General features: G+C 40.2%; 2 protein-coding genes across 2 annotated transcripts in view; one reads left to right on the top strand and one right to left on the bottom strand.

The window, feature by feature from the left end:
* Positions 1 to 15,398, top strand: part of LOC136856446 (small ribosomal subunit protein eS8-like) — a 192,820-nt gene that overhangs the window by 111,433 nt on the left and 65,989 nt on the right. The gene's annotated exons all lie outside the window — the stretch shown is intronic.
* On the bottom strand, positions 1,646 to 9,251 carry LOC136856444 (E3 ubiquitin-protein ligase TRIM13-like). The gene is made up of 5 exons (XM_067134325.1): positions 9,218 to 9,251; positions 5,209 to 5,877; positions 4,729 to 4,824; positions 3,601 to 3,778; positions 1,646 to 2,271 (listed from the first exon to the last, which is right to left on the bottom strand). The coding sequence occupies exons 1-4, from the start codon at positions 9,221 to 9,223 to the stop codon at positions 3,692 to 3,694; spliced, it is 858 nt and encodes a 285-aa protein (XP_066990426.1). The 5' UTR covers positions 9,224 to 9,251; the 3' UTR covers positions 1,646 to 2,271; positions 3,601 to 3,691.

Genomic DNA, 15,398 nt, shown 5'->3' with positions numbered 1-15,398 from the left:
CTCTCTATTTACCACTATCATTGTGAACATTTGACCCCAAGGGAAAACCAGTGCAGAGATAAATCTATAATAAGAAGAATATTTTACTTACCTATGTAAACAGCAGAGACAAGTTTGGTCTCTGTGAAGTGAGGAGAGAAGACTATGTCTGTTCTGTCTGTATACAGACAGAGATGGTTCAGGTGCAATGATGTGTTGGGCAGTCAGGTTGCTGCCCTCGAAGGAAGAAGAAGAAAAGAAGAAGAAGAAGAAGGAGTAGGACTTAATTGCATGGCTGCTTCTGGGCATCTGAGGTCTAACTCTTAGCACCTGCAGGACATGGGATAGACAGACGCCCAGTGCTGACAGATACAAATAAAACCACACAAGGATGAGGGTGAATAAAATGACTGATCTGTGAAAGAAAGAAAGAAGAGAAAGAGAGAAGACTTACCTTGCAAACCCACAGGGCACCAAGTCCCCCCTCTTGACGAGGTATTAGTTGCTCTTGGACAGGCAAGGGTGTCAGAATGTGCCAAATTCCTCATTGTCGCTTGGTCTTCTTGTGGGCTGAGAAGTGTCCTTCCTTTTTGCCTTCTTTCCTTCCTTCCTTCCTTCCATAGCGATTCTTAGGTTTAGTGATACTCTTCACTTCCTAGAGTCTTCTTCTTCTTCTTGACTTTCTTTGCTTTTGCCTTCTGTAGACAACTCTGATTTTTCCTTGATTGCTTGATTGCAATCGAGGTTTCTTCAGTTTAAGATTCTTTCAGACATGTTTATTGTTGTTCCAGTCATTAACAAAAAAAACTTTGTTGCAATATCAACAATGAAAGAAAGGTGGGGGAGGAGAGATGATTTCACAGGATGAACATTTCCCATGAAAATCAGAAAAATCTTATCCAAAATGGCCAGTCCAATATAATGTGAGATAACCAACTTATTTATTACGTGGATAACTTTGAATAGCAAGGAATAATTGAAGATGATTTTTATCAGCAGATTTTTCAAGCCCGCTTTATACAATCTGAAAAAATGGCGACTTCTCAAAAATGGCGACTTTTCACCAAAGGCTTCTTTTCTTGTATTATTGTATTTTATCAAGTATTTTCTGCACGCACAGACAGGCAGTCATTACTTAAGGTGCACCTTTGGTTGGTGCAATCAGCCAAAGTGGGTGAAGAAGAAGAAGAAGAAGAAGAAGAAGAAGAAGAAGAAGAAGAAGCAATGACTGAGTGGCGCTGTTGCACCTGATTCACTTTGCTAGGCCCAGGAATCATCACTCCTTGCCTACCTACCGCCCACCAGTCCACCCAAATGTGAATGGGTACCAGTGTCAATCTGTCTGATGGGCTCAGAAAAGGTCAAGGTCAAGGAAATTAATTTTTGTGTCTGTTGTGTTTCTGACCTTCATTGAATCCATCTTTCTTTCTTCCTTGGCTGTTCAACTCCACCAACATTTGTTCTTGTAAGATAATAGTTTGCATTTTGAAAGAGAGAGAGAGAGAGAGAGAGAGAGAGAGAGAGAGAGAGAGAGAGAGAGAGAGAGAGAGAGAGAGAGAAGAGAAAATTCAACAAGAAATAATCATCAAAAATAATAATAATAATAATAATAATAATAATAATAATAATAATAATAATAATAACGTGATAAAATAAAACACGCATAATAGCACTGAGAACATCTTTATTTGAGAATTATTATGAGAGTTAAAATCAAACTCAAAATTTGCTTCTTCATCTGTAGGGAAAAAATCACGGACAAAATACAAGGCCACACTGGGCCACCTTGATTTTCGTATGGTCTGGATGCTTCGAGATGGCGTCTCTGAGGACATTCAGTCCTTCCTCCACCTTCCCGAAGCAATACCCACATCCCACCCCGGAATCATCTCTGGTGACGATCCAAAACAGTGAAGCTCCTTCATATGAGATGTCTCCCCTCAATTCTCCCGCAATTTCTGGGGTCTTTTCATAGGTCTTCCTACTCATCTCCCTCTCCCAGTCCTCCCTCGATGACAACACTGCTTGAGTTGATGTGCCTCCTCCATGGGACACATATGCACCCATTCCTATATCTTCACCGGCCTTACCTTTATTCCTTACTTGAATGACCTGAGAGTTGGCATAAGAGGGTCCCATCCTTCCCGAGCACATTTGGATGAAGTTCAAACCCAACTGGCCGCCTTGATCAATGATTCTGATGATGACCCTCCCCAGGTGGGTGGATCCATATGTCAGATCCAGGAACGCCCTTGGTGGGGAAGAGGAAGATCCTTGCACCAAGGAATCAAGCTGTGAAGGGAATGGAGGCGGAAGATACTCGTTAGAACAATAATAAAATTACTAATAAAAATTATTACCCTTATTATTAAAAATATTATTACTGGTTGCATCAACAGCAATGTCCATAGACATGAAGAAGAGGAAAAGGAAGAAGAAGAAGAGGTTAACTGAAATAAAGTAGAAAAAGTCTATTGTGGATGAAACCCTTTGCAGGAAACTCACAATCTTTTTATTAGCTCTTGATTATCCTCCTCCTACACCGAAGGCTCATCAGTAGTGCAATTAAACCCTTACTCTTGCAAACACTGCACCACTCAACTCTATCCATTTTGATCTCATTCATCAGTCTTCTTCTTCTTCTTCTTCTTCTTCTTCTTCTTCTTCTTCTTCTTCTTCTTCTTCTTCTTGACTCATTTCACAAAACCTGTCATCCTCCTATATTCTCTCCACATGACTGAACCATCTCAAAACACAATGATCCATCCATACTACACAGACAATTCAGCTTTACAGCTTCCACCTTTCTCTTTCATTCATATTCAGCATCAACACTTCACTTCCATAAAGGAGAGTTGGCTCAACAGTACCTTGACATTATCCAACCCTGACTTCCGTAGAGAATATAAGCTTCCTCCCTGTCTTTTGCACACATCCTGCTGCCTTCCTTCCTTCCTTCCTTCCTTCCTTCCTTCCTTCCTTCCTTCCTTCCTTCCTTGTTTCACTTATTCTGTGACTCATCTGTTCCCTCAATCTGACAACATCCAATATATCTTCTCCAAAATACCTAAACAGATCATCCATTCTCCCAACATCCATCTACTCTCAACTTTCTCTTCTTACAAACACTTTCAAATTCTCTCACCAGTTCCTGCAGTTTCTATTCACCATCCCTCATCAGTACTGTATTGTACGTAAACATGAGTTATTCCACACGATCTTTTCAAGAAAGATTTTCTTATCTACAATTTTGCACCAACATCTGCTGCTGTCCTTTCCAGGTTTGCACACGCTGCATTTTCACCGTCTCTCACTCAGTGCCAAAACATTCTTCTTTTTTCTCTCTTCTTAAACAAATCAGCTGTTGTTATTCCTCCCTTCACCCTCTGCACCACATAATCCATGCACATTCAAAGCCCCAAGTTGCAGCATCTTCTCTTTTCTCCATAAAATGTGACCTGGGTCAGTCAGTGCTGGACTCACATTCCATATCAAGAACTGTTCATAATGTTCATTCCAAATAAAGAAATTCCTCAGATAATAGTGAACTTGGACAATGATTCCTAAAGGATTGTGAGATAGAAATGAATCCTACTCATATCCTCATAGGAATAAGCTTACCTCTATGGCAAAGCATTTTGGTGGGAGAACTCCTTCTTGAAGATGATTCACATATAGTTGGTTGTTGACTCAATCTTGACTGGAGCCACCCTCAGTTTCCTTCGAAGGTCTTGACAGCAAAAATCTTTCTTTGGGCATCCACTCTGAATCGAACATGAGGACCTCGGAGCTCAGTCACCTGAAGAAAGGTTCCTTGATTGAAAATCTCATGACCAATTCGGGTCAGAAGTTATTTACTTCACCTTGATTCAAAGTTAATTATCTGAAAGTGTGTTCATGTTTTTACGTTCTTTTTCGTAATATAAATCCGTTTTTGAAAAACCAAAGTCATGTTTTCAAATACAAACACATTGATATATAGTAACCTATTCTATGTATCAGCATGACCTCTAGACATCCCACAGAAGAAGATACGTCCCCTTTCCCCTTATCTGATTGTGAATCAGGGCCACTGAGCACCCCAAGGGTGAAAACTGCCCCTCTCTGTGTTTCTGCAGCAAATAATGGGATGAATGGAAGCTATCTGTGTCCTGACTATGAATCTTGTGGCACAGGAGAAGCCAATGGTCTGCCAGTTCTCTGAATGGGTCACAAAACTTGATAGGGTTCGAAGTTCACTTACTCAGAGGGCTGAAGCACCTCACTTGTCCTGATTTATGGCAATTCATAGATCATACTTGGATGAGAGGAAGAAAATAGCTGATGCATCACTCCCCAACATCATAGAGTGGAATAGCAAGTAGAATGGTAACTTTATGGAATGGAATAGTGAATATTAAAGGTGGGAATTAGCAAAAAAACGCAAGATCTCTGAATGATATTGGCAAAATCACAAACACACGCACAAAAAAATGATCAGCTTCCCCACCAGGGCACCTAGAGGTCCAGATGCATCCTCAGACAAGTGTAAAGGGGAACTATTCTTCTTCTTCTTATGTGGAGTGTCTGGAAATTGTGCTGACTCTTAGGATAGGCTTTTGTAAAGTAAGGGGTTGTTTGAAACAAATTAAGACTTCATCATCTCATTCAGTTACACTTATCTTGAGTCTGTAGAGTAGATGTTTCTCAAGACAATTTTTTTTTTCAGCGTTTTGATTTTCTGTGGAAGAAAAGACTCCTTGAACTTACTGTAAGGCTTACGACAGAGTCTCCTTCTAATTCCTCAATTATTCTTCCGAGATCTTTCGTGAGACCTTCTAAATCCGTTCCGATCTTGAAAATATCCTGGAAGACAAATACAAGAAGACAGATTATGAAGAGTATCTTGCAATCAGGGCAGAGATTACACAGATTATTCTGATTAATGGGACCACCAAAATGGCTGCAATCATAGGTATCTACAAGACAATAAAGATCCCCTGAATGGAAAAGCTTTAAAAAAAAAAGTGTTATTACAAATTCACTTCTAAGGACAGGCCTCACTGATAATATGGGAGTATTCTGAAGGTATCTGAAGCCACAGAATGAGTGATACAGAGAAGTAAAAAGCAATAATCCCTTTCATGAGCAGTGTTAGAACCAAGCGAGAGAGAGAGAGAGAGAGAGAGAGAGAGAGAGAGAGAGAGAGAGAGAGAGAGAGAGAGAGAGAGAGAGAGAGAGCTAACTCACCTGCTTCATGTTGTCTTTATTTTCCTGAAGAAGTTGCTTAATTTCATTGGCTGTCTCATCAACTTCCTGAAGAACCTTTCCGGCCTCGTCCATGGGACTTGCAGCGGAAGCAAAGTCAGTTGCTGTTTCCACTTTGTCTTCTGAGTCTTTCATTTGTCGTTCCTTCCCTTCAATAATATCCAACTTGTCCATCAGCAGTTTGTTGTCTTGGGCAATATTGTTCCATGTCTCTTTGCTGGAAAGTTTTATTTCTTCCAGCTTCTGAATAAATCCTTCAAGTCCTCCTGTCATCTTACTGTTGCTGTCAATGCGGCCATTAACTTCAACTTTTGTTTCCTCGCAAACTGCGATGCCTTTTTCAATAACATTCACCCTGAAATACTTGGCAGTCTCTAGAAAGGGTTTCTTTGGAGCTCTGGACGAAATTGCTGATGCTAGGTGCATGGATGAAAGTTGCTTTGCGACATTAAGGAGGCTTCTGCAAATCGCCACGTCTTCTGCTGAATCAGCCTTGAATGTTTTCCTACAGACAGGACATTCTTGCTTTTCAGCCGAGATAAGCCCATCAATGCAAGGGCCACAGAACGTGTGGGAACAAGGGAGAAGTCTCGGGCAGTGATCTTCAGTGTACAAATTACTGCAAATGTCACACTCGAGGTCACTGAATTCCTGAAAAGGACCCAAAATTAGTGACCGTCCAGATGCAAGTGTGATCTTCCACAAGACATAAGCTACTGCTTATATCAGGCACTCAGAGGTCTTACCCATAGGATTTCACCCTGATTACCTAAATCTATTTTCATTCAAAATACAACATTTAAAGTCGAACGTCAGTGGTGAAAATAACCAACAGAAAAGCATAAAATTCAATTATGTTGGAATCCAGGCAATTCATTTGAGAGATTTTGGTTTTTCAGAAGACTTCATTCATTTGTCCTTCAGACTGATCACATTTCTAATTGCTGAATCTGCCTCAAGAAAATAGGTACTTTGTTAGTATGTTTCTTTTGTAAATTTATGGACACCTATTGTAAAATTATTCTCCTTCTATTTCTTTGTGATGTTGATGAATTTGACATTTCTGCGACAAATAGTTGATTAATCCATTACAATGCCCTCTATATCTATCAGTAATGAGAGGATCACTATGGGAAACTGGGCTATTTTGTGTCAGGGAGAATGAAAATGTTTGAAATTCAGAGATGCACATTAGCCTAACCTAACCTACCCTACTTAACCTAACTTAGGGTGCTGAGTCCCAGCTGGAGTTGGGTTTTTCACCTCCTAAAACCCAAATCTAATGTGACCTTAAGGGTACAGTTTTCCACTGAGTCCTTCATTACTGTTAGAAATGATGGGGTCTGAAGTAAATATCATATTTGTCAAAATCGCTTTAGAACTATCAAAAACAATATTTTGCTTTAAAAATAATGAAACAACTGATGCCATGGCAAAAATAAGACACGCCTTGTTTCTGACTGAACGCCATAGCTAGCAGAATCACCAATTGTTGTCCTCTGACTCCATGACACCAACTCAAAGAGGTCATGACCTCAATCCAGAGCCAAACTTCAAGCAATCTGATAAAAATGCTTGAAGAGAGCAAAGCTGTGACCATACTTTCATGTTATCAAGCAGGGAACTAAACCTCCACGTTATCAGTCAGTGGCAGAAGCTATTTTCCATAGGCAGTAGAACCAGCAGAGCACCCACGTGTCTGTATGTCTTGTACACCACTGAGTTAAACTAGGCTCAAGACTTAGCTACAGGCAGTAACATTCTATATGTACAACAATTCCTGATATTTCCAAGGTGGTTCATGATTGCCTCAGTAGTTCCTATGGAAAGGTGCAGTTGAATAGACAACCCACATAAAACCTGTCAAGAATATTCAGTAGTTCACTCACAGGTGCCATCTGCCCTGCCTCATATCCATTTGCTTCTGTTCACTGCTGTCCATTTTATGAATGATCTACAACACTGAAGCTCTACAAACTGACTATGGAGTCACTTCAGAACAAGATCTTTATCTTCTGTCTTCTTCAAAGAGCTTGATTATAAGTTCATTTAAACTTAAAGGGCCACATTAAAGTCTGGGATTCCCATTGCTTTTTAACAGATGCAAACCTCAGATATGACTGACATAATGTAACCTCCACATCATTGTAGTATTAATGTTCCGCTCATTATTTGGGAAATGCTTCCCCGTTCTTTGTAATAATAATGTAAAAAGTTAATTTATTTAAGTATTCATGATACTCAAACTTCAGATTAAACTTTTGGTCCAAATGCTACTGAAGACGAGGAAATGACTGAATGGTCAGTCTTTGAGTGTAGTAAGTCAGTCACTCATGTTCACATGGGGAGTTTTGTCTCAACAACCACCTATATGTTAAGGTATCCTACTGGGAAGAGAATTCAGGTGTATGACCAGTGTATTACCTGTTGCTTGCATTGGTGGCAGCCTTCAAGTTGCAAGCATTGCACCCTGAGGCAGTGTTGGCACATTGTAAATCAAGGGTTAATGATTGTGGAATGATTTCAGTGTCGTGACAGAAACTGTGGCTGCCTCAGGGATATTAAAAGTCCTACTCTGACGTCCCCGGGTAACAGGGGAACTTCTAACTCTCATACTACTCATGACCTCGATTATCTTATGGAATGTACTTGTTCATTTATCAATATCAATATCAAATGCAATGAGTTTTTAAACGATGTTTTCCTTCTACAAGGGTTTCTCCATGTATAAACAAATATTTCTAGCATAATAAGTACATAAGAAAAAAATCAGAAGAATATGTGCAAAACTTTCCCCAAGATTAATGCATTCAGTCCATGAATCAGCCTGAATGCTTATGAAAAAAAAAAAATATGAGTCATACCCATACCCACACGTCGGATGACCAGTTCCTTCTAGGGCGTGATTCCAACATTAAGTAGACACCCTCAACTGTCAACGAATGCTGCAAGAATTATAAGGAGTCTCAGAGATCGTGCATAGAGAAGTCCGTCTCCATAGATGTTAAGCAGCAGAAGCCGTAAGTATAAACTAACAAAGGCCTGGATTTGTGAAGGCCTGGATTTGTGAAACATACTGGGGAACATGGACTTCATCTTCCTTTCTTCGACGAAACCACAAGACACCTGAGAGAATCTGAATGGAGAAACACCCCCCAATATGACAGGAAGCACAGACAGTGGAACAAATAGAAAAATATTGGCCAGAGACGTAGATCACAAACTCAGTCTCACCCTATGTCCCACAATACGACAAAGGGCCCTTCCTACAGAGCGCCAGAATGCCCTTGCTGCAGCACAGACCGCCAGCGAGACGATGAGACCCTCCGACCAATATAATTTCTTCATTCCAGTGGCAGCATCTTTTATCTAAGGGTTACCTGTTAAGTCCACATGTTGCAATAACAACTGTTAAAGTCAATTTGTATTTTAGTCCTGAAGACGCCACCGAAAGGTGGGGAAAGGGTCCAGTATCAACTGTATAAAGTCAGTAAGAAGAAGCTCACCTGAAGAGAAAAAGAAGTAGAGACTGATTCGGAGTCTAAGAGAAAAGATCTTCTCTGCAGACAATGTCATTGACTTCAATAGAAATTGCACAGAGAGAGAATATGCCAAAATAGTATGCATGAATTTGTGTATATAATATTAATATATATATATATATATATATATATATATATATATATATATATATATATATATATATATATATATATATATATATATATATATATATATATATATATATATATATATACACACACACACACATATATATATATATATATATATATATGTGTGTGTGTGTGTGTGTGTGTGTGTATGTGTATGTATGTATGTATATGTGTGTGTATATATAGGCAGTAGTTTGTTTATTGTGCAGGTTTCATTGAACGATAGATGACTGCAAACTCTAACTATTTTGATATTGGTTCTTTCCAATGTTCTCTATTCACTCTTCACTTCATTCCTCGAATTCCTTTTATCTTACCTCCATAGCGAGCTTCCGGACTGTACCTCGTCCATAATTGTGCTAGACTAAAATATTTACACATTTCATGACCAAACATAACAATTACAAATAAGTAAACAAGTGGTTAAAATATTACAATTGTCATGGAATTACTGCTAACATGTAACAAGTCAAAGAGTGGGCAACTCTTGATGTTAAAACAACGGAATAACTACACAAAGAATTAGGTGTTTAACAAATCAAAAATAAACTCACATGAATATATGTACTTTTACGTATAGATATATAAATCTAGAAAATGTTCAGAACTTCGCTAAAATATGGAGAACGTGTATCATCGCCCTGAAACAGCTGCTCCTGACATTCCGCCTGCAACATTGAACGCTGTTTCGGAGCTTTGTACAACACAAACACCGTTTAGGAATACTAACGGTGACTTGTATTTACAGTGTGAAGGAGTTATAAGTATGGGAAGTGCTCTGGCCCCACATTTGCCGAATTTTCTGTGTCATTTAGAGAATAAGGTGTTTGAACACAACCCCCTTGTAAAACCCACCACGTATTTACGATATGTTGATGATTGTTTTATTGTCGTTGACAATGCTAATTTGTTATTAAGGCTGAAGTCTAAATTTGAAGAGGAATCTGTTCTTAAATTTACTTTTGAACTGGGAAAGAATAATCCTTGCCGTTTCTGGATGCTTTAGTTACTGTACTTTATCCAATAACACTGTAAAAGCTTCGGTGTACGCAAAGTCAACTAGTCTCAGAGACTGTGTAACTTTCAATTAAGACTTGATTACATAGAGGGTATAGGGTTTGCATGACTGGGATTCCTTCCACAATGAAATGACCAGAATAAAACATTTAATGTTTACAAATAATAACTTTCCCACGGAAGTAGTAGATGAAACTGTAAGAGTTTTTGAATAAAGTCATCTTGAATGAGTCGTTACCAACTGACGAAGAAAAATAAGAACTTAAAAATCCTATTCATTCGCAATAGACCAGTTTTAGGGGGAGTTCCCCACAGTCATCATGTGGTATATCAGTATTCCTGCAACCGGATAGGATGTAATTCCTCCACATATATTGAATATACCACTTGCACTGTCGGAGAGAGATTTCGCAAGAAGCACAGACGGGATCAATCAAAAATCACCTTGTAGGCTTTCATGGCGAAACAAAAATAACGAAAAGACCGCTTACTGAGCGTGTAAAAATTCTATGTAGTAATAATTCTGAGGGGTACTTGTGGATGACAGAGGATTCTCAGCATTTTTAAGCACTGACCATTTTTTGTTCTTTTTTGTTTTTTGTTTTTGTTTTAAGCGAAGTTCTGAACATTTTCTAGTTTTATATATCTACACATAAAAGTACATCTATTTCTGTTAGTTTACTTTTGATTTGTTAAACACCTAATTCTTTGTATAGTTATTCCGTTGGTTTAACCATTGACAGTTGCCCACTCTTTGACATGTTACACGTAACAGTAATTCCATGACAATTGTAATGTTGTAACCACTTGTTTACTTTTTCTAATTGTTATGTTTTGTCATGAAATGCTGTGAATATTTTAGTCTAGCACGATCATGGACGAAGTACAGTCCGGAAGCTCGCTAAGGAGGCAAGAATAAAGGAATGATTAAGAAGTGACTTTCTTTTATAATTCTACGAACTTCGAGTAATGAAGTAAAGAGTGAATACAGAACATGGAAAGAGCCAATATCAGAAAATTAAAGTTCACAGTCATCTATCGTCCAACAAAACCTGTATATATAAATTTCCGAGAATCATTTTCTGTGGGCGCTGTGGAAGCCGCATAAACATATCCAATGAGAGTGAAGAATGAAACTTTTGGTTAACATTTTCGTTGTCATGGATGAATCAGTTCTGCAAGCGGACCACGAACTCCTTAAAAGAAACCCAGGAATAATCGGATCAGGAAAGTAAAGTTAAAAGAGTAATGTTGATAATTTAAGTATGATACAAATCACACTAACGACGAAGGCTACGCGAAAGACGATGGAAACTTGTGTCTGCAGTTCCAACACCCCTGCTTTCGTTATGCATCTTGACAGATTGCTCATTATGTTTTTGCTAGTCTTCAAGATGTTTCACGCTTCTTATCAAAGAAATGTTGAAGAAGCTGAATCGTCTGATGAATAAGGACATCTGCTCATTTTGTTCGTGGGAACCTCAGTAGCCTCAGAAATGTGGAGGCCAAATTGCTTCCACAGACATGCAAAGCACTGCGTCAGAATTTGGTCAACAGATAGTCCACACAACAGCAGCCAAGTCCGTAGCTAGGAAGGGGAAATAATAATATAATAAAATAGCAAAGGAAGGAAGGAAAGACAAAGGACAGAGGCTACAGGTCAACTGCTGTTTAAGGACGCAAGGCAAGAAGAGCCTGTCTGTTTATTCAGGAACAGGGAAATGGGAAAGCTGCTGCTTTTTAGAGCTTCAGGTAGTTCTATTCCAATTACTGCTTATCACGGAAAACAAATTCCAGCTTATTCACATAAATACATAAATGCTGATGTGTTAAGTTTCTCCATTTCTAGAATAAATACTGCTTAGCAAGGCCACTCAAAATCTTCATGAAAACTTTTTCTGTAAACAGTCGAAGTTAGAAAGTTATTTCATATCACTGCCTGAGCCTGTTTCAAAATTTGCACAACCAGTGTGTGTGTGTGTGTGTGTGAGAGAGAGAGAGAGAGAGAGAGAGAGAGAGAGAGAGAGAGAGAGAGAGAGAGAAGCCTTCCAAGGCAATGAAACTTCATGAAAGCATATAAGTAAACCGTGGGTAAAAGTAGGTACTACATATGGGTCCTGGTACAGCATACACAAATTTTCGGCGAACCTGTCACAAGCAATGAGGTGACAAAACCCCGGCCCCCTCCTCCCCGCCTGAAGCAGTGAGACCTCCTAACGGTACGCCAAGAAGCAAGATGAAGGGAAAATGTGGATAACGGGATAGAAGAAGAAACGTCAAAAGAAAATGGCGACAAAGTCAAAGGCGAAAGGGAAACAATTCTTGAATGTTTGTTCAAGTGTCAGCACAGCCAAATATCCTAAAAGCAAAGGGAATTGTGACAATCAACAAGAACTTTAGGTGACTAATTGCAGCTCGCCCATCAGTAAATCTGCCTGGCGGTTCCGAGACGGAATTCTCAGCAATACATCATCACCTTTATAAAAACAAACACATCATCGTCTGTTAAATGGGGAGAAGATGCAAAAACCTGTACATGGTTACATGATCTCTTTAGAAATATAACAACCTGCCAGGGCGAGACAGGGAATGAATAGGGATTGTTGGGTCTAATGCTGGGCAGGATCAGGAAATGATACTCAGCATGGTTTCGTATCTTCATTGCAAATGACTCACAGCGGAAGTACAGATAGCTCGTGACGTGGACAATGACGTCACTTATATGGGCAGTGCTTAGGCGCTGTTAGCAGGCTCATCAGCTAACACATCTTACAGGGATAAAAAGCAATACTACAATTTCAACTGGTTTTGCTGTGGATGCCGCCGCCCACTCACTTCTCAAAATCATTTCAGAATCTTAATTCTAAGCTCTGCTCTTAGATTTTAGTGAGTTATCTCCATTTTTATGCTGACTCATTCATTCGTTCCCATTCCAGAGGCAATATGGTAGATCTGAACGCGAGTGACAATACACATTACCAAAAACTGGAAGGGTCATATTCATGATGTTGTACGATGATAACATCAAGAAAAACAACATTCATCACTGGAATCCGCAATACTTTTGCCTTCATTACTCATACAGTAACGCAAGTTTTTCACCCCACCCTCCCGGAAAGATGACAGAGGGCAACAGAGGATTGGTGCTGCGTATTCGATTGCAGGATTTCCAATCCAGTCCCCGTGATCGGGAGACCCAGTGAGGTCGCACGGTGAAGAAGGCTGCAAAGGCAGCAGAGCAAATGGTCTCAGAGCCAGTAGGCCTACTGTACTGCTCACCCAGAAACCCAGCAAGGCGCGCCAGGAAAGGACATCATTGAAGGAATTCTCGATAACTGCAAAAGCGTCAGTGTTCCGAGAGGGTCTCGTCGTCAGGGAGATAATGAACCTCTCGAGGATTGTGTACAGTACATGACCTGATGATTATCAGATGCTTATGATAATAACGTCACAGCTATTGAGCGTTTAGCGTTGCTGCTATCCTCCCTGTGATGTGTCGTGCAACACACTTTTTTTGTGTTGAAAACAATAATACTAAACAACAATGAAGATGATCTTTCAATTATTTCTCAATATAAAATCGGTTTTATATAACAATTAATAATTTTGGATTACTGTAAAGTCAACTGGGAGAGAGAAGAGAAAGTTTTAGCTTAGTTTTACCAGACCACTGAAGTCAGCTCTTCTAGGGCTGAAGGATTAGACTTATTTTACGTGGCTAAGAACCAATTGGTTACTTAGCAACGGGGACCTACAGCTTATTGTGGAATCCGAACCACAGTATAGCGAGAAAGAATTTCTATCACCAGAAATAAATTCCTCTAACTCTTCATCAGCAGAGAGAGAGAGAGAGAGAGAGAGAGAGAGAGAGAGAGAGAGAGAGAGAGAGAGAGAGAGAGAGAGTTTTATAGATTTCATGTGTTGAATGATTCACAAAGACAATGCTTAGAGGGACCACAGCCAATAGCATCTCCAGACTCAGGCTGAATTACGAAGAGTCAAAACTGAAGAAGGTGAGACCAAGTGCAAAGATCCTCTGCTCGTTCCAAGTCCAAGTGTGACCTCCGTTCTTCCCTCTGGCAGAAATGCGACTATTTACGAGCACAGCCATTTCTTCCTGGCTTGTCTGCTCTGGTGTTGATTACAGAAGTGCATTTCTGATTCCTTGCCAGCGTGTTTTTTCTTTCCCATTTCTCCTTAAGATCTGGAATCGCAACATTTGGTAGTCTGTGGCTGTTTTCTAATTCGTTTTCTCATCAACAAGTCAAAGAGGCAAGCAGTCACTCTTCGACACCAAGGTTCAGACGATCTCTTAAACGAGTCGCTACCTATGGTTTCCGGTGACTGACTCCATTTGCAATGAATAGAAGAGACGAACGACCCAGAGGACATTTCCCGAAACCTAAGCCGGGATCACACCATGCGGAGTGGGCACCCTTGACGTCCCATGACAATGACGACATCGGTCTTTTCCCAGCACTCCTAATTATGGTCCGCACACACCGCAATTATTAATAAAATGCTGTCCACGAGTGCACCCTCCACGGTCTGTGTTATTCTGTTTCATTCATGACGATCAGATGGGGTTCTGTCACTTCTGGGTGAATGATCAGCGTCCCGAATAAACAGCTGCAGTGAGATAGATCTGCTTAGCACGAGTTACTCAGTCGACGAGTGTCAGTCAGAGGTAATGAATGAAATGCCGAGACAATAAATGTGCAAAGTACAAGACGGAGTGTGGCATCAACAACATTTGGCGGGAGAGTCCCTCAGTCAAATAAGTCGGAGCAAAAAAAAAAAAAAAAGTAAAAAATGAGCCGAAGTTTCTTCGGCGCAACCGACTTTTCTGTCCAGCATATAATGCTGTATGAAACTCAGCCACGGCACATAAAACTCTTGCTGCGGCCCATGAAACTCAGCCACTATCCGGTGGTGGCCTGTGTTCCTGGTACCTATAGCGTTGCCAGACACACGATCATGCCTAACTTTAACCTTAAATAAAATAAAAATAACTACTGAGGAGGCTAGAGGGCTGCAAGCTTGTGTGTTTGATGATTGGAGGGTGGATGATCAACATACCAATTTGCAGCCCTCTGGCCTCCTCCTCACCAGTAGTTTTTGAGCTCTGAGGGCGGACGGACAGACAGAAAGCCATCTCAATAGTTTTCTTTTACAGGAAACGAAAAAAAACCACTCGCTCATTATGCTCTTGACAAAAGCCAGGAGAGATCTCTCACGGACCGCGTTTATACATAGCAACAGCTCTCCTTCACAGCGTCTGGAAAGTCAGGAATTCGTTCTAAAACACAAAACACAAAAATAAGACGTCAGTTTCATAAGCAGTCGTTTCTGACGGCACGCACACACCAGTAGAGACAATAAGACGCAACGGCTGTGTGACAGCGATAGTCTGTGGGTCATCAATCCCAAGTATCTGCACTTGCCGTCGACCAGCTCGGGGCCAGCATCTGTCACCAGCCT

The sequence above is a fragment of the Macrobrachium rosenbergii genome, chromosome 35 (genome assembly GCF_040412425.1).
Source record: "Macrobrachium rosenbergii isolate ZJJX-2024 chromosome 35, ASM4041242v1, whole genome shotgun sequence".
Lineage (NCBI taxonomy): Eukaryota > Metazoa > Arthropoda > Malacostraca > Decapoda > Palaemonidae > Macrobrachium > Macrobrachium rosenbergii.
This window is presented reverse-complemented; position numbering and strand designations above follow the sequence as displayed.

Bases quoted from the DNA above. Each gene is read 5' to 3' on its own strand.
- LOC136856444 (XM_067134325.1), bottom strand. The intron at 4,825-5,208 runs GTGAGTTAGCTC...TTTGTCTTCCAG, and splicing joins ATAAAGACAACATGAAGCAG to GATATTTTCAAGATCGGAAC. The intron at 3,779-4,728 runs GTAAGTTCAAGG...ACCTTTCTTCAG, and splicing joins ACTCTGTCGTAAGCCTTACA to GTGACTGAGCTCCGAGGTCC.